At 40.1% G+C, this 18,440-nt stretch overlaps 1 protein-coding gene across 3 annotated transcripts; it reads left to right on the top strand.

The window, feature by feature from the left end:
* Nucleotides 1-75: 75 nt before the first annotated feature.
* On the top strand, nucleotides 76-16,041 carry LOC146514109 (guanine nucleotide-binding protein G(q) subunit alpha-like). 3 transcript variants are annotated; one of them, XM_085168352.1, is made up of 8 exons: nucleotides 76-810; nucleotides 1,215-1,368; nucleotides 6,487-6,671; nucleotides 10,050-10,204; nucleotides 10,523-10,651; nucleotides 11,628-11,757; nucleotides 12,325-12,478; nucleotides 12,832-16,041. In XM_085168352.1, the coding sequence occupies exons 2-8, from the start codon at nucleotides 1,233-1,235 to the stop codon at nucleotides 13,020-13,022; spliced, it is 1,080 nt and encodes a 359-aa protein (XP_085024478.1). In that variant the 5' UTR covers nucleotides 76-810; nucleotides 1,215-1,232; the 3' UTR covers nucleotides 13,023-16,041. The 3 variants fall into 3 exon arrangements, with proteins under 3 accessions (XP_085024478.1, XP_085024479.1, XP_085024480.1); XM_085168353.1 differs by lacking the exon at nucleotides 76-810 and adding an exon at nucleotides 817-1,000; XM_085168354.1 differs by lacking the exons at nucleotides 76-810; nucleotides 1,215-1,368 and adding an exon at nucleotides 5,464-6,399.
* The last annotated feature ends 2,399 nt before the right edge of the window (nucleotides 16,042-18,440 follow it).

The following is an 18,440-nucleotide window of genomic DNA, read 5'->3' as shown; positions in this document are numbered from 1 at the left end:
AAGAAAGTTTTAAGATTTTTTTTTTTGTGTGTGTGTAATCGTCTTTCTTTGAAAGGCAAAAAGCTGTATAAAGTGTGTATATATTTACATAAAAAAGCAGTAATTTTATGAGTGTTTAGAACGGCCCAGATTACTTAATACTTTGGGGCCAAAAACAACAAGAACAACAAAAAAAAGACTGATTTGGTCATCTTTAGTTGTCTTTCCATTATTTCTTTTCTACCACTCACAAGGATGGACTCGCTGAAATCTTCCAACCTTAAGAGCTGATCAGTTGGAACCATTTTATTCTTGCATTTTTTTTATTATTTTAATTTTTGGAGAAGGATTTTTAGAGTTCTGTGAATTGATTTCTTAAGATACTTTTTTTTTCTCTTTTCTTTGCAGTTTGATGTCAGATTTGTGAGTCCAGGAGTGGTGATTTTTCTGTGTAGTACTTGCAGGTGTTTAGTAAATAAAGTCTGTGTCACAGCCCACAAAGTGTAAGTGTGTGTCTATTTGTTTTTATTTCAGCGGAGCAATACTGCGCTGCTGTCTTTGTAGTACATGTAATTGGTTTACGGACATGGTGAAGTGTGTCAGCCAGTTGCTCTATCACATGCATCCGTAGTTCGCTGGTTAACACCGGAAATCTGCTCCTATAATGTAATAGTGAAAGCCCACACGGCTTCCCATCACGGCACAGCCCTCTGTCACATGGCGCGCTGTTGGGTTTCACTGTGGATAGAGTTGGGGGGGAGAGACGGGATAAAGGAGTCTGCAGGCAAAGGAGGATAACGCGATAGAAGGTTGCAGGATCTTATTTACCGAGTAGGTCTTCTTAACCACTTTTTTTTTTTTTAAATTGATATCATCTTTGTGTCATTTTGTTGCGCTTTGAAGTCAAAACTCCGCCATATTCAGTCCACCACGCCCGGAGCGTCAGCTATCACAGTCGCCGTTACAGTCTGCTCAACTTATTGCACAAAGTAAATTTCCCCTTTTACTGGAGAGGAAGAAGGTAACAGCCTCGAGAACAGCTGCTTTACTTCCTTAAATGTGCTAAAGCTTCTGTTTCCAGCTCCGAGAGGGGGGAGGCGTAGTTGCTGGAGTTTGTAGTAAAGAGTTACCGTGGGCTTTAATCGTGTGTTGTGACTCGAGGATACACTGAGGAAGGGAAGGGGGGAGTGTTAGCTATATGAACAAACAGTATGTATGTGTGTTTACCTTGGAAGGTGAAGTTGTAACCAGGAATGATTTTGAGCTCCGTGGGGGCATGCTGCCTCAGCCCGGAGGCCAAAGAGGCTCGGAGGATCAACGATGAGATTGAGAGGCAGCTCCGCCGGGACAAGAGGGAATCCCGACGGGAATATAAACTCCTTTTGCTGGGTAAGAGACGGATCAAACGGTCTCTGTGACACCTTTATGAGAGGTCAGAGGTGGAACAAGTTTTCAGGACTTCCATTTAAGAAGCTGCATCCCGAAAAACGTTAGGTGGCCTCCTCAAGTGGGTCTTTGCATCTCGTCTGTTATATCAAATTAATTATTAAATTTGATACATCAAATGTCTTAACAATTAAAAAAAAATCTTGCATAAATATAACAGCCTTATATGTTGAATATTTGTATTTACGGTTTTGACATATGAGGCAGCAAGTGCAGCTCTTAAATTCATGCAGTGCAGTGGAGAAAAAAGAAAGCTGTGTCTCAGAAGACTATTTGAATAAATACAGCCTACTTAGCATCTGTCTACTCTTTGAATCAGACCCCTCAAAACATAGATGTAAACATGATTCAGTGCACTTGAGTGTGTTATGATGCCTTTGTGGCTGAGCGGAAGCAGAATATAAACAGTGGAGTAAGAGGTGAATCCTGAATGTGGACATTAAAACCTGAAAAATATAAGATATATATATAAAAATACATTGTAAACAGAAACCCCCCCAAAGTAAAATAAAAAACATGGTGGTGACATGAATAATTCTATATACCACACAATTTACATGTTCAGAAGGGAGTAGGATGAAGTTTACATGCACGTCATTTACTAGTGAACACTGTTCCTGTCATAGGGCGTGTGCATAGTTTGCTGTATGAGGTGAGTTAAAGTGTAAAGACAATGCAAAATGCAGTTACAGTACGGGCAACCATGCAAAACGTACTCACAGTGGGAGTTTTAACTACTTTTAGCTACTACTGTATCTTAAATGGGGAAAAAAGGGATTAACTACACAGATTTGTAGGATTGAAATATTATGTGTACCAAATGAAGTGTATATACTTCATTTGTTGATAAGACATCAAAATATGGCCTGACTGTAGTAGTTTATCATGTACCAAAGTCTATGTACATTAGTGGTTTGCGGTGTCATTGATCAGTGGTTGCTGTATGCGTCTCATGAGACGTATTTTTAAAAAAAGAACTGGTACTACAACAAAACTCATCACAGTTTAATCTTAAGGAGAGCAGCGAGAAAAGAGAAAACAGTTGACTGTTAACAGAGCCAACTGCCTCCAGTTCTTCAGAACTGCCCATCGACAGATCTGTGCAGTGTATCTGATAACAGCATTTTTCTTCTACACAACAGTAAGCAGTCCTCTGGTATACATTGCTGGTTCAGACAGGCATGACATGACACGAAGCTCAAATACTCACTCATCCGTTTTTTTTCCTTTTACGAAATAATATGCGACTAGCCTTGGGTCAACTACTTTTGTAGCATTTTTGTGGTTAGCCACGAGCATGTTAGACTGTAGCTTCCTGACCTTAGTTTGCATTTATAATCTCTGCATGATTTGGAGACTTTATGAGGTATAAAGATGTGACAAATCTACATGTATTAGTAACATTATTACTAACAGTTATACCTGGAAGTGTGATGAGTCCTCCCTCATCAATCTCACTTTAGTTGATGGTATACTTTTGTTTTTCAACTTCCTTTAGAATTGGCCCCATAAAATCCAGTATGGCATGGGCTCCACTGTGACTTGTGATGACTTCTAGTTTTGACCTAGCAAACCAACCCAGTGTGTCTCTTTGTGTTTTGGTAATTTTATACACAAAACATGAAATGAGAAAACACTGTAGTCATTTAATCTGTACAGAAAAGAAATATTAGTTGCAGTACTCATCTGTATACTACAGGGCACCGGGTACTTCATTAGTTCCTCCTTGCTCCTTTCTACTTTCAGAGCTGCTTTAATTCGTAGTGTCACAGATTCATTGAGGTGCTGGAAAAACTCAACATTTAACAGCAGAGATTTTGGTCCGTATTGACGTGTCAGCATCGCACAGCTGCTGAAGATTTGTTGGCTGCACGTCCTAAATGCAAATCCTCTGTTTCACCATATCCCAAAGGGCCGTGTTGGATTGACATCTGGTGACTGTGACGTGTCGTGTTCAGGAAACCAGAGCTTTGTGACACAGTGTGTTACTGTGCTGGAAGCAAGCATCATGAAAGGATGGACGTGGTCAGCAACAGTATGGCTTCATGTTGTGTCCACCAAATTCTGACCCTACCATCCGAATGTTGCGGCAGGAATTGAGACTCGTAAATCTAGAAAACATTTTTCTGATTTTCTGTCTAATTTTGGTAAGTTTGTGGATATGATATCCTCGGTTGCCGGTTCTTAGCTGACCGGAGCGGTTCTGGGTGTGGTCTTTGTAACAGCTCGAAGTAGTGTGGCCATTTTTCTCTGGTCTCTGACATCAGCAATACATTTTTTTTCCAGAGGACTGCCGCAGACTGGATATTTTCTCTTGTTTGGGAAAATATCCTCTGTAAACCCTTGAGATGGCAGTGTGGGAAAATCCCAGCAGATCAACTATTTCTGAAATACTTAGCCCGTTTGTCACCAACAACCACGCTACATTCAAAGTCACTTCAATCACCCTTCTTCCCCAGTCGGCTGCTCAGTTTAAACTTCACCATTTTGTCTTGACTATGTTCTAAATGCTGTTCCTGCAACGTGATTGGCTGATCAGATGTTTGCATAAATAAGTAGTTGAACAGGTGTACTTAATAAGGTGCCACATTTAATTTGACTATTTGGCAAAGGATGTGTCATCAGTGATTAAGTTGAAGGTCTAAAGCAGTCAAGCATGGGTAGTCATGTTGAACGTGTCACCAGCCTTTTAGCTTCAGTAGACAGCACTCTGTATTTTTGCCCATCACCAGTTTCAGTCTGAGATTAGAACAGTGCACATCACTTTAATAACATTTTAAAGGAAATACTGTTGCTTTCATTTGTGCACAGGGTTGTCTCACTGGTGTCATGTCTGCATTGTCAGCTACACGGCAAAATGCCGCAACTTCTAATAAATCTACCAGCCACCCATGAGATGACAAAACGTAACATTTGATGCAAGTTACGTCCAAGTTTACATAAGAGGACATCAGGATAATATATTATGATCATAACTACATTCAGGGCGACCGTGGTTCAGGGGGTTGGGAAGCTCATCTTATAACCAGAAGGTTGCCGGGTCAATCCCCAGCTCTGTCTGTTCCTGGTCGTTGTGTCCTTGGGCAAGACACTTCACCTACCGCCTACTGGTGATGGCCAGAGGGGCCGAGTGGCGCGATATGGCAGCCTCGCTTCTGTCAGTCTGCACCAAGGGCAGCTGTGGCTACAACTGTAGCTTCCCTCCACCAGTGTGTGAATGAATAGTGGAATTGTAAAGCGCTTTGAGGGATTTGAAAAACGCTATATAAATGCAATCCATTATTACTATTATTATTATTAAATAAATAAATGAAGCAATAAAATCAATCGCTCTGTATACCATCTGTTTAGTGATAACCTGACATAGTTTATTCCTCTGAGCTATAAAACCCCATCCAATGTTGCTAAACAGGAGAGTCTGCATCCGTGCTGCTGGTGAGACCACAGGCATAGTTGCTCCTTAAGCTAAATGCTAACATCAGCATGTTTTGATGCTCACAGCTATAAAGTTCGCAGTCCATTTGGTGATGTAATGATTATTATGCTGACTGCGTTAACATGCTAACATTTACTAACTTAAGATAAACTCAGAATACTGGGGAATGAACATCTGTTGTTAGGACCTTAAAGAAAACACTGAAAGTGTTGAAATTTTGATCTGGTATCAGGAAGTCAAGAGCTTATCAGTGTGACGCATAGTGATCCAGAAAGGAATTTCAATGTCAACAGACAGAAAGAGTGGGAGTTTTACATTTAAAACCAGCTGATCGCTTACACACCGCACGAATATATATAGAATATGTGAACGTTTTACAGAAACAATATAATTGAAATGGATGGATGTGTCAACAGGGTCAGCAGAAAAATGTAAAACAAGTTCTGACGTACCTGTATTAGTTAAATATTTCTGTCATTATTTTTTTGTGACAGATGTTTTATATATGTATGTATATATATATATATATATATATATATATATATATTTTGTGATTTCTAATTCGTTTTTTTACTTTAATTCATTTTGACTTTTTGTTTTTAATCCAGTTTAGTTTCACTTACTTTCTACTGTTTCAAACGGTTTAGTTTCAGTTTAGTTTTTGTTAGTTTCAGTGTCAGATTTAGGCTTTTTAATTATTATTGTATGGAAGGCATATGTCAGAGGCACGATTTAGGAAAATTTATACCGGTGTTACAATAAAACACAGAATATTTTGAAAGCAGTTGACTCACAATCTTGTGGACATCCAGAGTCTCAATAAGCATGTCCATCAATGCCTCATCAGCCAAGCTGAAATAACACCTTTTTAACAAACTAACAGATACTATACTTTTTACAAAATCTTATTTTATATAGTTTACATTTTTGCACAAGTCTAGTTTTAATTTTCACTTTTTTTTAGGTAACTAAAATGTTTTCTTCAAATTGGCTTTAGTTTTCAGTTTTAGTTAACTATAATCCCCTTGATCCTATAATATACTGAAAAAATGAATTCTGTATAATGAATAGTTATAGTTGAGGCACTTTTAGTTTAGTGGGACTTTAATTGAAAGAATTTTCCTTATATATGTTTAAAGAAGTTTTTATTTAAGTAAATAATCTAGATGCTTCTTCTACCACTATAAAAAACAAGTTCTCAGACTTTAAGTTTTTTCTACCTGCTGTTGTGGTAAATAACATAATTGTGTCTCTTTGTGCTTAAATTGTAAGAAATAAAAAAAGTAAAAGTAAAATTACAGGAAGTGCTCAGGTAGCTTATTGATCGTCCTGTAATTATTAAAAAAATCATTTTGTAAAAACAGAACCAAAACAAAACAAAAAATGTCTGTAATAGATTTTTTCTGTAATAAATATTTCATATATATATATATATATATATATTTAAATCTGATTTTCCATGTGTTCTTATTGGATCAAGAATCACTTGAGGGGATGAAAATGACCTTTGGATTTACACAGTTTCTGGATGTGATAAGGTATAGAGGGGAGGACAGGTGCATTGTATTGTTGGTATTTTGATGGGAATAAAGAATAAAACTACATTTATGTCTCCTGTTGGCTAGGAACTGGTGAAAGTGGCAAGAGCACGTTCATTAAACAGATGAGGATCATCCATGGCCGTGGATACTCTGATGAAGACAAGAGAGGCTTCAAACAGCTGGTGTACCAGAACATCTTCACAGCCATGCAGGCCATGATCCAGGCCATGAACGCACTGCAGATCCCCTACAAGTATGAGCACAACAAGGTAGGCCTGTGTCCTTTCTTCGCTGCTTTGCTCAGACAAATTGAGAAAGCGGTTTTTATCAGACACAGTCCCACAGAAGCATGCGGAAGGTTTACTGACAGAGCCTGCAGTGTGTATTACTGTGTATTTAGGGTGAAGCACTTCTGGTAATTTGCAACAGTGTTTAGTTTTGCAATCCTGCTGCCAGAGAGTTTTGTCTACTTACGGAGTGAGCTGTCGTTTTGAAGTATACAGAGTGTCACACTGCAAGCATGTAAAAACTGGTAGTCCTGAGCCAAAAACAAGTAAGAGATCAGGAATTCCCCATTATTCATACAGGAATCTGTTCCTGTCTTACAAACACCAGGTGCGTATTAATCACAAAAACTTGCTAGCTCACACACAGAGACTACATTAGGTAAAGCTCCAGGTTAGGATGCAATCCAGGAGAGCCTATGTCAGTGATCATCTGAGTCAGCATGTGCGTTATATTTTTTCTTTCCTGTAGTGTTGGTGGTGTTCTGTAAAAGCTCACAGGATGGCACTGTTTGTATGCAGTCGGTTTGCATAAATCAGCAGTGAAACATAGAGAGACCGTAGGTCAGTGAGGTCAAGACATCAGTTGCTGTGTCTGAAATAAGTGTGTTTATTCATCAAATCAACTACACTGTTCACAAACTATGCTGATCACAAAAAAGTGCATTAGACTCCTGTCCGGAAACCAAATTTATCGCTCATTATTGAATAAACTATTGACTGTCTGTTTGAATAATTTAGCGAGCGGTGATATCAGGCACTCAGTATATCAGTTCACTAAACCTCTTCCCTGAATGGGGAAATCGTAGCTTAGAATCTACAGTAATGCACAGAAGGCCCATCCAAAGATTTGAGTCCTCGTATAACCTCTCTGAAACAAAAAGAAAACAAACCAAAAGAACAATGGAACGAGTTGGATTAAATTTATATGCTCACATAAAAGCCTGCCGGGGTAACTAGCTTTTTGCTTGCTTTCACCTGAAGGAGAACATCTTAACTTAGTGAAGCTTGCTCCTACTGTTTGGTTCACTAAACACGCAGGTTAGACTTTTATTCTGAGAGCATTTTCTCATATAAAGTCAAAAGTGATAGTTTTAGCTGACTTTATATGTAAGAGGTTTACACAAAAAGTCACACCTCCTTGTGATTACTGGGGTCACTAGCACGGTGTAATGCTTGCTTGTGGCTGTTATGGATGACACTGACCTGTCTGCAAACACTTGCTAATTAAACACTGAACTGTAGCGAAACTTGAAAAAGTGAGACACAAACCACAAAGATGTTTTGCTGGCAACCAGTAAGGTGGACACAAGACAGTTGCCAACCTCTCTCTAGACTCATGTGACTGCCTTAACGATACTTTCATAACTGCAGCTAGCTAGCTCTATACTGGAACATACTGTAAGAAGAATACTCAGTGGTATTTCTATGATTGTGTTTTTGAGTCTTAAATAAGAAATCTGCCACTAAGTAGCTCTATAAAAAAATGAAGTAGACACTGGAAGTGACGTGATTATTTGAGGCGCGGCACATAAAACAGTGGCAGCTGTTGAGTGATGGAGGCGAGTAAGTTACATTGTATTAGTGGTGTGGAAGTAAAGGCAGGAACAATCCTGTGACTGCGTCTCCAAATTTCAAGAGACGCAGTCACTGAGGGTAAACTAAACAGGATATACAATTTAACCCATCAGTTATCATTAGTACTCCAGGTTGAGGATAAGTGTGTTATAGCTAAATGGGTGCATGTGAATTCCCAGTGGAGGGATGGAGTGTGTGCAGTGTGGGAAATGTTCATGTGTAATCTGAAACAAATTAGGACGGTAAGAGCAATTAAAGATTAAGAATTCTGAGAAGACATGAGTCATTCAATTTCAAACCCAGGAATCAGGATGATATAAATGCATTTGGTTTTCTATGAAAAATACATTTTTAAAAAACTAGATAAACAAAGTCTGAATAGTTCGACAAAAGTGCTAAGTTTGAATGATGACATGACTTTAGTTTTAGTAACACAGCTGGTAGTCCCACATTATGTTTTGCACCATTTAGCTTGTTGTATAATTAATTAAGTCTGTATTTAGCCAGTTATAAATGAAATGGAAGCTACAACTAACTTAGCATTAGCATCAGTGTAGCCGGGCTATGTGATCCTGAAGCCAGCTCTCATTAGCCGATTGCTGAACTGCTGCCCTTCTGTGCTTCCTGTTGGAAAAATCTGATATGGGGCATGCAAATGCTTTAGCCTTCCCGCGGCTAGTACTGCCTCTGCAAGCTGCTTTGCAACCCATATCTAACCCAGCTCCTTTCATGTTGTGTCTGATTTCTTCAGTGTCATTTCCGTTTTTCACTGATGGCTGCCGTATAACATACTGGTACCGCTTCTCTCCCACAACAATGCCATGCAAACCAATGCACTAAATTCCTGCAGATGGGGTTAACACGCTTGACTGCTAGGTTGAGAATCACGATTTATAAACAACAGCTGTTGATAACATACTCAAGAAAAACCACTACACAGATACCTTTAAATCAGATTTATTGTTTTATGTTTGGAAGCTCAGCGATTACTTATTGGTTTTTAAAGACCCCCTGTGACAGTAGTTTAAACAGGGCCTAATTTCATCATGTCTGTTGGAGACTGTCAAAATGTTCTCTTTTACAGTGGGGGAAATAAATATTTGATTGCCTGCTGAATTTGAAAGTTTGCTCACATCACCTGGCATGTACACACCTCAGGGGGGAGTTTGGCCCGCTCCTCTTTGCCGAAACTCTCGAAATCCGTTAGGTTTCTTATTTTTATTCTTGGCTCTTTGATACTGCCCAAAGTGGTAAAATGGAGGGAACTGATTCTCTGGAAAGTTGTGCTTTATACACATAAGGAGTTCAAAAAGGACGATCCGTAGTTGATTGATTGACTGTACGTGGCCCACAGCCATTCCTGCTGCGTTGTAGGGGATCAAATACTTATTTCACTCAATGACAAGAAAATCAACTTACAGCTTTTATGTGATGTGGTTTGGTTGATATTCTGCCTCTATTAAAATTAAATTATCATAAAAATATAAACTTTTCGTTTCTTTCGAACAATTATTTCCCCTACTGTATCAAAATGATGTGCTTATATGTTGAACAGTTAGTTTCAGTAAATGATTGTTAGTATGAATCAGAATCTTAATTCCATCTTGTTTGGTATTTGTTATCTCGGATGACATCACTCCTTCCTTCCAGCACTCGGACTGATTCGTCACCTATAATGCTGCGGTGACAGTTGCGCAAGAGATGCTTCCTATAAATAACACAATATTAAAGTAATTATTCTTTCTGAAGTTGTCGCTAATATTAATGTGTTATTGTGATGCTCAGGCCAACGCCACAACTGTCAATAAGGCTGATGTGGAAAAGGTGGTAACATTAACCAACCCATACATTGATGCCTTGAAGAGCTTGTGGAGCGATCCGGGAATTCAGGAATGTTACAATCGGAAGCGGGAATACCAGCTCTCAGACTCAGCCAAATAGTGAGTGTAAACAGAAGAATAACTCCTCAGACACTGTCTAATAATTTCCTGTGTTTCATCTGCCAGCCGTCTTTTTAATGCACCAAGGACACAGAGGCTTAGTAGTTCTTCCATTTAAGGTTGTTTAAAAGAAACACATTTAAATTCTAAATAATTCATTACAGCTACGTGGCTGAAACAGATACAGCCATGACTTAAATAATTCAAAATAAATGTCTTCCTTCTCTCCCTCTCTGTTCTGCTTCTTCATCAGTCTTTCTGTCAGCGGCTTTCATTTTCATTTCTTAACGCTGCATTATCCTCCTCCTGTCCTATTAGCTATCTGGATGACTTGGATCGAATCTCCGATACTGGGTATCTGCCAACTCAGCAAGATGTGCTGAGGGTGAGGGTGCCCACAACCGGTATCATAGAGTACCCTTTTGACCTGGAGGGCGTGGTGTTCAGGTGAGTGTTTTTTTTCTTTCTTTTGTTGGTGTCCCCCACAAATACTATTAAAATAATGCAACATTCCTTAAAAGCAGATAACATAATTCGAGGTATTACAGGGATCGATACATTTATATCTTATATATATAAAGATCCAGTAACCTGTTTTAAAATCTTCTACCCTTCTACCTCCCGAGTACAATGTCTATTGTGTGTATACATCATTATGGTGCATTCACTGCTAGCGAATGGCCATCCTGCTTTTTTTTCTTTTTACTTGTAACCTCTCTGGTAACCAGATACCTGCAAAAACAACGACATTGTCCCTGATGATACCTAGTGTTATCAGGTAACATAAGCACATAAGCAACACTTTCACCCGTTCGCCCTTGGACTGCAGTTATCATTGCGTCCCTAAATATAATTTGTTCATCAAGTCTGCCATCCTGGGCGGCTACGTAGAGCAAGAGCAGACAGATCACACAGAGCAGTTCTGCATGAAGTGTGTTAAATTGATTTCATAGTTATATAGCAAACAAAATGTTTGTTAATTAGAAAACTAAATATCATTTTAACGCTAAAAATAGTGACGTTTAACTGTGCCGATAATTAGTCAAACTTTGTGAGAAGGCCTGACCAACTTTAAAATGATCTCTCAAAGCCACCTACTGTGTGTTAGGTAACTGGACACTGAGATGTTAATTTTCAGGAAGCCCATTAAAATGTAACGCACATTAGAGTTCACATTAGAATTAGAAAGAAACGTCCTGTTTGAACTGACCAATTTTAGACTATGTCGCTGTGACAGCTGGCCACTGATTATATTAGCTGTTGGTTGACTGGTTCCCCCAGTTTGACTGGTTTTACCTCTTTAATATAACAGTTCATGTACTTTACATTGCTGTCTCCGGTCCTGTTATCATTTTTAAGAAACATCATTTGTATCATTTATGTTACCTTAATATTTTTCACCGGTTTAAACCTGTGACTGTAGGATGGTGGATGTGGGTGGTCAGCGTTCAGAGAGGAGGAAATGGATCCACTGTTTTGAAAATGTCACTTCCATCATGTTCCTGGTGGCACTTAGTGAGTACGATCAGGTCCTCGCTGAGTCTTCCAATGAGGTAAAAATCAGACTTAAAAATAATAATCTAATATATATATATATATATATGTATGTATGTGTGTGTGTGTGTGTGTGTGTGTGTGTATGTTTCTTACATGGGAAAGACAGTAGCTTACTTTGGGATAAAAAAAAACCCAACTCACTGGATAGGACACAAAGGGACTTTGTTTCCTTTGTTTAAGGCCAAACCTGTTAGGTGGAAATGATGACCTAGATTTCTGCAGAGTCCAGCTCCTCTCTCTCTCTCTCTCTCTCTCTCTTTGTCTGTCTGTTTCTCTCTCTCTCACTTTCTGCCCACATTGATTAACCTCATCTCAGCCCTCCTTTGTGGCAGTGCTCATAGTTCAACTGCAGGGGGAGCTCTAAAGTCACTAGAAGGTGCCCAACAAAGGGCACCTTCTAGTGAGGCCTGTTCACTTGATGAGATTACAGCCAATTGAATTTGCTCACACAGGCAATCACTGGTGAAGTACTGCTGTTCTTTAGCAGTGATTCACGTCTGTTGTGTTTGCTCCCTTTCATTCTTTATTTATTTATATGTTTGTTTTGTTTTGTTTTTTTACAGAACCGAATGGAAGAAAGCATGGCCTTGTTCAAGACAATCATAAGCTACAAGTGGTTCGAAGAATCCTCGATCATCTTGTTCCTCAACAAGATAGATTTACTCGAGGAAAAAATCATGTATTCACATTTGGTTGACTACTTCCCTGAGTACGACGGTAAGGGGAACTAGCGCACTCGCTGCAAAGAACATTTGAATAGAACATGATAATATGAGCATCTTGGTCCATTCATTTTTGCTGATTCACTGTGTCAAATAGCACAGTCTTTCTCTTACAATCACCAACAACACACTCACTCCTTTTTACAGTTCGCTGGCATTAGCTACTAAATGCTACTGGTTATACCAGACCAAACACGAGTGTACCAGTTTGTTTTCCGCTGATAAAAATGATATGCTTTGCCTGTGAATTCAGATTTCTATTTCTTCATGGAAATGCATGAATCTAACTTACAATTTTTCACTTTTACACAACTACTAAAATATTCCTGTGCTGTTTTCTTCTGCTAGGTCCTCCACAGGACGTTGACGCGGGAAAAGCATTCATATTAGACATGTTTGTCAGTCTTAACCCAGATGAGAAAAAAATCATCTACTCCCATTTCACGTGCGCCACAGACACAGACAACGTCCGGTTTGTCTTCTGCGTGGTGAAGGACCACATCTTGCAGGGCCACCTGGATGCCTACAACTTGGTCTAAAAGTGTGGCGGTCTTGTTCTTCTTCTTTTTGCTGTAATTCAATCGGCTTTGTACACCTGGCAGCCGGGAGAGCTCCTCTGTGGTCCTGTTTGCTTCACGCTGCTGTTGAACTCTTAAATCCAAAAACAGGAAACGGAGAAGTAACGCGGCTTGTCGTCAAATGGCTCCACTACTTATGTATTTCAGATTTTCTAGTTACACTCTTTAAAGTGGATGTCTCCAGCTATTATGAAGTGTGACGTGACAATTAAAGCGCTGCCTTAGCGAGGAGCCTATTATAGTATGCACTGAATTTTATGGAGTGCTTTGTGTAGCAGTGTAAAATATTTCAGTGTCCTCAAGAGACTCAGAGGACTTGTAATATACTGAGTCTCTGCTTCAGGAAATATGTGGAAGTGAATGCAGACTAACTGCAATGCAGCACCTCACATCACTAATCCAAGTTTGTCATGGTTTGTTTTTCAAGCTAAAAAGTGTTCGAAGCATCTGAATGCTTAGGTTGTGTCTTGACTTAAAGGGAACTAGTCGTAATCAACACTAATGACACACTGACCTTATTAACACTGTTACTTGCACATTGTATATTTTGTAGCGGTGGTTGTGTCTTACTTGCTCCAGTTTTCAAATTTCAATTCACTCAATGCGCCTCACGTTTGTACAGTGTCCCAGAGAGGTCAAACGCTGCAACTTCAGAACTGCGCTGCGCCGAAAATGTCTCCAAATGCACACAAAACACATTGGAAATGAAAAAACAAAGCAAAACACAGAAGCCGAATAAAACACAGTCGAAGTTAAATCAGAGCAAAAAAACAGGTGTTTTTGGGGGAGGCGTTTATTCGAAGGACCAGCTGCGAAACATTGTACTGAGACACGCTTAAAAGGAGCACACGAGTCATCCATGTTGTGAGGGAGAAAAACATGCAGTGTTTTCACATGATTCATGTAATACTACAGATAGATGTTTGCTATTAGCCATTTAGCACTAGATTGTTGCCACTTCTTCAGGTGTTTGGTCACATACCTCACCAATAACCCACTACTACTGTTGTGTTTTATTCAAGTTCTGTTGTCCTTTGTGTGCTTTTTCAACATTTTTCTATTTGCTGGTATTTCTTTAGTTTGCAGTTCCTTTGACCTCTCAGGGCCACCGTACATTGTCTGCATTGACCCTTTTAAGCCACTTTTTTTGAGCACGGCATACTTTTTTTTTTTCTAATTCTAAACATTTCAAAGCGATATTCACATTTATTTCTTGTGTCAGTTGTACGCTTGAATAGCACGTTTCTTCAGTTCAAAGACTGTTTGATTGGATTTTTAAGTATATTTCTTGCTTTGCTCAAAAGGCTTTACAACTTCCCCTTTTATTTATCTAAAGGCCTAGTGTACATATTGCATGGTTGGGTAATCTCCCACTGTGGTTATTTTTCTGTCTTTTTACTCGCATCACGGTCAGTGTTGAAACTGCTAAAGGGAGAACTTTTAAATGTTAAATCATCTCTGATGCTTTAGAGATGGTCTATTCGCAGGCATGAAGAAAAAGCTCACGAGAGTGTATCCGTAGCACTATTGTTCACAGAACCCTCTTCACAGGCTAATGTGTACCATTTTATTTATTGGTATATTTCACTATGACTGTAATATGTGAATGCAGTCTTTTTAAATGTGATTGGATAAATAAACAATCTGTTCATTTTAGGTTTTCAGTCATTGTCTGTGTTTGCAAATCAGCTCCGGCACACTGATGGTTTGCCATTCAAGTGTTTGTCTTCTTGGCTGCTTGAAGAGCTCATCTGGAGCAGTCTAAGTCCTAAAATCCTCCTCTGTGATACATCCATCTGGCTGGAGCCTACAGCATTAGGTCCATATTTTTAGTCTTGTATGCAGGGATATAGAGTGTGGCAAAGAACCATTATTTTTGGAGGACACTCAAAGTAATGTGGCAGTTGTATGTGACACAAGGATAGATTAAAAGTGGAGGTGGCTGCTGGGCACCAAATCCTTAGTGGTCTGTTCTACATGCAGTCAATTCAACCCCACATCGAACATGAATTAAAAACCATTATCCTACATTTCACCTAAAACATCATCCAGTCAAAATAATGAGCCCAAGGACTATAGCTAAGGAAAGATTTGAAAGATTTCCCAGTAAAAATCTCCAAGTTTAAAAATGTGAATGATTCACAGCTGATCTCCACTAATTTTACTTTTTTGTTTACCTGTTTTAACATTAATAATAAATAAGTCACAGCATCATTAAGCCAATCATGGCTGCGTGACCTTAATAAAAGACATACATGTAGAGTTAGGTGTCCATTGTGTATTATGCTGAGGTAGAAATTGACAGTTGTATTTATTTATTTATTAATTATCACCAGGCAAAATTTCAACCACCACTTTAGATTTGAAAGCAAACAGTGAAGATGTGACTGGAGTGCAGACTTCCAGCTATATTTAAGGGGCTTGATATCATCTGTTTAGGAATTAAAGCCATTTTTACACTGTTTCCCCATTTTCAGAGGGTTAAAAGGATTTAGCCAATTGGCTGATAGTATATTTAATAATATAGAGCTTTTCTACTCTAGATGAGCATTCAAAGCACTTTATACATGTCATTCATCCATTCATGCAAGTAAGTGCTTTCTATCTAACATTAATATGCCGAAGGATACTTAGGCGTGCAGACAAGAGCAGCCAGGCCTCATACCAGCAACTGATTACTCCCTGAGCCACAGTCACAATAATATATTTATTCAAATATAATATTATTGTATAATGAGATAACATATACAGCTTCATAATCGTGGAGGCCTGTTTCCTTGCTATCTCATGACAAATTAAGCAGATGAAATATCAAGAGCTGATTTTCTTTGTTGGGCGTGCAATGCGGGATTCAGAGAGATGTGAAAAGATTTGTTAGGGTGGAAGTAAAAAAAAAACAAAAACCTGACAATATGGCAAAGTCTATGGCCAAATCCACAATCAACTACATAAAATGAAGGAAAGCACTGGCTCAGCAACACCAAAAAGCTGGAAGATGATGGAACTGAAGCACATAATGACAGCATTATTTCCATAGTTAAGGAAAAAAAAGATGAGTGGATGACGGGGTGGGTGCAGTTTTCTCTATGGTGGGGTCGGGTGGGCTGTCCCGGGTTCTGTGGGGCCAGGCGGCGCTGCCGAACTGGGCCCTGGTCCGGATGGGCCTGGGCCCCCTTTCCCTGGTGGGTTGCAGAGTGTGGGGGTGCCTACTGGGGTCAGCAGGGGAGCTGGCCCCAGGGAGGGCTCACTTGCCCCTCCCTTCCTTCCCTCCCCATCTCCAGCTGCCTCTCTCTTCCCGCTCCACCACAATCACCCACACATGAAGGACCTTGGGGTAAAGGTGTGTCACCAGGGTGCAGGGGAGGCGTACAGATTTCCCCTCCAGACCCAGGGCTTAGGGAACGCTTGGGGAGTGTGATTGTGTGTACAGTGTCTCTTTGTGTCTGTCTCCACATTGGGTGAGTGTTGAGTAATTGCATATGAGAGCATGAGGGTGGGAATGGATGTTTGTATCTGTGTGTGCCTGTATGTCTGTGTCTATATGTCAGGTTGGGTATCAGACACCACCTCTCTGGGGACATCTCAGGCCCTCCAAGGTATGGAGGCCTATCTCCCCCCACCACTCCCCCTGCCAGTGGCAGACGCCCTCAGACATCGGTGCGTTGGTGGTTCTTTGTGTCCGGGGGTGGGTGTCCGGCTCACTCCTTGGTGGCTGCTTGTCGGGGCCTGGAGCCTGGGGCTCGCTCAGGCCACTTCGGGGGTGGGGTGCCCTCGGCCTCTCAGCCTGGGGCTCGGTCACTCTGGCACAGCTGGCTCACGGGCACGTCACTGCAACCCTCCCCCCTCCCCCCCCCGGCTTCTGCTCCGCGGCTGCTGAGTGACCCCTCATCTGGGACTCAGCTCTTTCTGGGATAGTGGCACAGCTGCCCCTCTGTTGGTCTTCCTTGGTCTCTTGTGTTCTGAGGGCCTCTGGATGTCTGGAGTCTTGATCTCCTCCATACCTGCTTCATGCCCTGGTGGACGGGGCTGTGGCTCCCCACACCCTCTAGCAGATCATTATATGAAGGAACCTTTTAAATACAAGCGCGCTCATGCTCACAGGTGTACACACGGGTGCTCACACACACAAACTACACCCTTTTTGGCTCCTACCTCACAGCACACTGTGCGCTGTCGATCTTACGTGCTGCACAATAATGTTTAACATTTAGTATTTACTGTTATATTCCCATAGATCATTGTAATGATGTTGTTTATTATATTGCTCTTTTTCTTCTGCTTGTTTTCTCTTTTTTCTTTCTCAACAGGTGATCCAGGTGATTGATTCATGTATTTTTTGTCTGCTTATTTTGTTGGTTTTTGTTTTTTGCCCTTTATCACCATCCCTCTTCCCCGCTGTTTTTCTTTCCCTCTTTCTTTCTCCCTTTTCTTTTCCCCAGTCAAGTCTGTCCCGTATTTAGCAAGTGAAAATAAAATAAACAATAAAAGGTGAATCAAATAGACCAATACAGCAAGGCTGGGATGGTCCATTTGGTAAAGTAAATCCGTTGGGCATCTTTCTTTGCCTTTAGACAATAATTCTGATGGCAAAAGAGCCAAACGGGACAGGCAAAAAAAAAAAAAAACTTCATAATTTCTAGCTAAAGTAACAGAACTCACAAGGAGGTAGGTGTATCGTTGGTAAATAGACTGGTACTTACATAGCACCCTTCCACTCAAGTTGAGCACTGAGTGCACTTTTTACTGTAAATCTCATTCACCTAGTTATTTATACAGTGCTTTTATCTATGCCTGAGCACTTTGTCTAACATTTGAAAACTCACTAACACTCTGTAAGCAACTCGGGGTTCAGTATCTTGCCAAGCATGCTTCAACATACAGACTAGAGAAGCCAGGGATTCAGCCACTGAACTTCCAGTTCATAGGTCAGCCCTGTTGTCAGCAGCCGAAAGGTGCCTTCATGAATGCAAACGAACAGGGTTTATGAGATGGTGCAGATTACCCTTTTACACTGAGTAAAAGGAAAAGCCAGATTAGACTTTGGCAATATCAGTGACACGTAGCATCACCTTTCGTTAGGCTTAAAGTAGATGACTAATTTTATGAATCATTACAGCACCAAGATACAAGTTCATTTATCTATTTATTTCAGGCCAGATAGAGAAATAAAGAGAAGGCCACTGTAGAAAGGCACTACTTTAGTGTATCCTCCAATAATGCTGAGCTCAGATTAATGGGGAGCATTTTGACCGGTTCTTCTTGGCTCATGCTCCGCAATAAGTTTCACGAAATTCTGCCTTTTGTAAATTAATCAAATTGCTTTAAGCCTCAACATGAAGCACTAGTTCTCAGGAATAAACTAGTCATTAATAATAGTTT

Source organism: Neolamprologus multifasciatus, chromosome 7, assembly GCF_963576455.1.
Source record: "Neolamprologus multifasciatus chromosome 7, fNeoMul1.2, whole genome shotgun sequence".
Taxonomy (NCBI): Eukaryota; Metazoa; Chordata; class Actinopteri; order Cichliformes; family Cichlidae; genus Neolamprologus; species Neolamprologus multifasciatus.
This window is presented reverse-complemented; position numbering and strand designations above follow the sequence as displayed.